This window comes from Talpa europaea, assembly GCF_964194135.1.
Source record: "Talpa europaea genome assembly, chromosome: 1".
Lineage (NCBI taxonomy): Eukaryota > Metazoa > Chordata > Mammalia > Eulipotyphla > Talpidae > Talpa > Talpa europaea.
This window is the reverse complement of record NC_140073.1, coordinates 153,751,864-153,755,649: the sequence shown is the minus strand read 5'-3', so window position 1 is coordinate 153,755,649 and position 3,786 is coordinate 153,751,864. Positions and strand designations below refer to the sequence as shown.

The following is a 3,786-nucleotide window of genomic DNA, read 5'->3' as shown; positions in this document are numbered from 1 at the left end:
TGGGGGCTGCCCAGGTAGCCCCCACACACCATCAGAGGCCACCGGGGCCTCCCACAGAGTGAGAGGGAGCCCAGGCAACCGATCTAGGTTTGGAGGGTGGCCAGCAGCCTTGCTCCTGGGATGACCTTCTCTGGTCTGGGCGGTTCCAAATGTTCCTGGGCCTCAGCTCCATTTTCTGGAAAGTGTCTGCACAGAAAGGCCCCATCCGTCCACCGGCACCTCCCCACACTAGGGGCACAGAGGCCCAAACCCTCTCCCTTCCTGTAAGGGACCATCTCATCTGGGTACTGTCCCTGCAACCCATGACTAGCGGGGTCCAGCCCTCGCCTCTCCCCTCAGCCCCGGGTTAGAGCACCTGGAGCCTGCGGGAGCAGGTGAGGTTGCTGTGCACCAGCCCCCACATGGCCAGCAGCTCAGGGGGCAGCAGCTTGTGCACGACCAGCATGGCTCGGTAAAAGCAGGGCTCCTTGTTCATGCGGCTCTGGTGGTTCCTTGAGATGCCGAAGGTCTTAAAGCCATTGTGGGGCACGGGCTGGACCCCCAGCACCTCCAGGCACATGCCCAGGAAGACGTCATCGATGGGGTAGAGCTCCAGGGTGTCACAGGCGTGGTGCAGGCGCCGGGCCAGGCCGCCGGCCATCAGGAAGCCCCCGCCGCCGGCGTAGGGGGGGTAGCTGGCCTTGCTGTACAGAGCTGTGGGGATGTAGTATTTGTTCTCCTTCCTGCGGATGGGCCGCGCGTGCTGCAGGACGTCACCCACGAACAGGTCTTCCTGAGGCTGCCGGTCGTCCAGGAACTCGAGCAGGTTGGTGGGGTTGACGAACACGTCGTCGTCGCCCTTGAAGACGAAGGGGACACTGGGGCAGTAGATGTCCAGCCACTTGAGGAAGTGGATCTCCTTGAGGGTCAGGTTGAAGAAGCTGTCGAGGAAGTCCCACTGCAGGATGTCGCCGTAGACCCGGTCCTCGTAGGCCAGCAGCTGCTGGTAGTGGGCCCGCTCCTCCTGCTTGGAGGCTGTGCCCAGCAGGAAGAGGGTGCGCACGGCCCCGCGGCCGCCGCCCGCCGAGTCCTGCTCGCGGCCCCAGGTCTGGCGGATGGCCTCACGGCGGTCGTGCTGCGTGATGACCGACTTGACAACCACCAGCAGGTAGACGCGGCCCGTGCACTTCTCCGGGTGGTTCAGCAGCAGGGGGAAGTAGCGGCAGTGGCGATAGAGCAGAAACTGCTGGAAGTGGGGCTCCAAGCCCTGGAACCAGGGTTGGTGGGTCAAGTTCACGTTGGCTGAGCAGTTAGTGGTGGTCACGTCCCAGATCTGAGGTGCCTCTGGAGCCAGGGGTGTGGGGGGGGCCACATCCTTTGGGCTCTTCCAGAAGTTGTTGGAGCTCATGGGATAACTGCTGTCTTTCTCGGCCTTCTGTAGCCCCAAGGTAAGCAGCGGGGGGCCCTGCAGAAACTGGCTGGGGGTCAGGCTGCGCTGGAATATCGTGATGGCCACGAGCAGGGCCAGGGCCAGGCACACACTCTTGTAGACCTTTCTCTTCCTGGGGGTGGGGCGGAAGAAAGGCAGAGGAGAGAGGAAAGGATGCGTCTCCATGACTCTCCCAGGAGCCCCAGAACTGCTGTCCCACAAGGGCGGGGGGGGGGGGGGGGGGGGACGGACCCTGGACGTAATGACTGCCAGCGCCTCCCTTAATCTCTCTAGGGCATATTCTCTCCAGGGCATATTCTCTCCAGGGCATATTACCTCCAGGGCATGTTATCTCCAGGGCATGTTATCTCCAGGGCATATTATTATATTGTCCTCTTCCCGGAAATGAGGGCAATAACCCAGGGCTGGGTCATCAATGTCTGAAACTCTGCTGTTCTCTGACCCCCGAAAAGGGAGGCGAGGAACCCCGTTTGTCTTCATTTCCCTGTGTAAACCCAGTGAACCTTTGGGAGGGGCAGAGGTGGCACCTGCTCTGAGCCTGGGAGCTCAGTAATTGGGGGGACACTGGGGAGCAGGCTCTACTGTGAGACCTGAAGATTGCTCTACCCCATCCTCGGGCCTGAAAATGGCCACCTCCTACCATGGCCACTGTCCTCTGACCCCCACTAGGTAACCCGAAGTCCTCCAGCTCTACTGTCCTGGGGGGGACACACCCTCCCTACCCAGGCAGCCCCACCACACCCATTTCAGAAGCAGAAATGAGAGCTTTTTGCCAGGGGTGCTGGCCAGACTTGGGCTGGGAAGATTGCGCCCCTGGACCCCAGGACCCTCTGCCTTGAGCCCACACTCTAGGGGTGGCCAGGCCGCCTGCTGTGGCCTCTCCAATGGCGACTAGGGCTGAGGGTTCCAAAGAAGGCAGAACAGCCGGGCCTCAGGGCCCAGGTCAACGGGGCTGACTGCAGTACAGGGAGGCCGGGACTCTGGAGAAGCCTGGTGGGGGGCGCGGAGGGGGGCGCTGCAGAGCTGGTGGTTGAAGGATGGGGTGGCCCGGGTGCAGCGGGCTGAGCGCCACGGGGCGACGTTTCCAGGGGGCCCCGCGGTTCCTGTGCAGGCAGCAGGGGAAAAGCCCGCGGAGGGTGACCCAAGCCCGGGCCCCCGAGCCTCGGGCTGGTTTTCCTGCCTTAGGGGTTCTTCCCCGAGGCCAGGGCTGGTGGAGGTGCTGCCAGGGCACCCCAGGGGAGGAGGGTGAAGGGCGGCCCCATTCCACCTGCACGCCCCCCCCAACTCTAGGCAAAAGGCTCGCAGGGGACTCGGGGGCGGGGAGGAGCGGGGAGAGGCGCGTGCGCCCCAGGCTGCAGGGGAGGGAGACCCCGCCACCCCGGGGGGAGAGAGGCGAGAGCGGCCGGAGTCGCCCAGGACGCAGGAAGCCCTGGGGCTGGGGTGCGGGTCTGGCTGGGGGGGCCCCCGGGCGCGGGGCGCGCGGACCCGGCATCCCCGCCGCGCGGGCGCCCCGCGGTCCCCGAGGCTGAGGCCGGCCCAGGGCGCCCCGGCCGGGGGGAGCAGGGGAGCCGGGGTCCCGCGCGCCCGCCCGCGCCCCCGGGTCCCCACTCACCACTGAGACATGGCGGCCCGGGCCGGGGCGGCGGAGCGGGGCGCGCGGGTCGCAGTCTGGCGCGGCGGGGACGCGGGCGGGGGCGGAGGCCGGGGCGGGGGCGGGGGCGGGGGCCGGGGCGGGGGCCGGGGCGGGGGGCGGGGGCCGGCCGCGCCCCCGCCGAGACCTCCCCGCGGCCGGAGGAGGGGCCGCCCGGGCCAGGTGCCTTAACCCTTCGCGCCCCGCCGCCCGGGGTCGCGCCCGGCCCGGCGCCGCCCATTGCTCGGAGGCGGAACCTGAGGCCGCCCGGGTCGCCCGGCCCCGCCGCGGGCGGCCGCGTCGTCGGGGCCTCGGGGCGCGAGGGGGTCGCCCCGGCTCGAGTCCGCGGGCGCGCTCGCCCCCCCGCCCCCCGGGCGCCCCGAGGCCCCGCCATTTCCCTCCGGCCGGTTCGGACATTTCCTTGTCGGGGTGGCAGAGGCAGAGAGGGGTCCCCCCCGCCCCCCGCCGTCTCCGCGGGCCGCCTGCGCCTCGGCCGGGCCCCCCGGGTGCGTGCGCGGGAGAGGGGCGCGCTGGGCCGGGCCGGGCCGGGCCGGGGGCAGAACCGAAACCCCGAAGGGGGCGGCAGGAGGCGTCTCTGCGCTGCCCGGCGGCCCCTCCGCCCGCCCCTGAGGCTCCCCGCCCCCGGGAAGGCCGGGCCGCCGGGTCCAGCCGCCGTTCTCTCCATCAGCGACTCTTGGGCTCCAAGCCCTGCCCGGCCCCGGCCTCC

The 3,786-nt window shown here is 69.1% G+C and overlaps 1 protein-coding gene across 1 annotated transcript; it reads right to left on the bottom strand.

Moving 5' to 3' along the window:
* Window positions 1-331: 331 nt before the first annotated feature.
* Window positions 332-1,594, bottom strand: B3GNT7 (UDP-GlcNAc:betaGal beta-1,3-N-acetylglucosaminyltransferase 7; the record flags this gene model as incomplete). Its single annotated transcript, XM_084227956.1, has 1 exon — window positions 332-1,594. One exon carries the CDS (start codon window positions 1,592-1,594, stop codon window positions 347-349), a length of 1,248 nt encoding a protein of 415 aa, XP_084084082.1. The 3' UTR covers window positions 332-346.
* Between the last annotated feature and the right edge of the window lie 2,192 nt (window positions 1,595-3,786).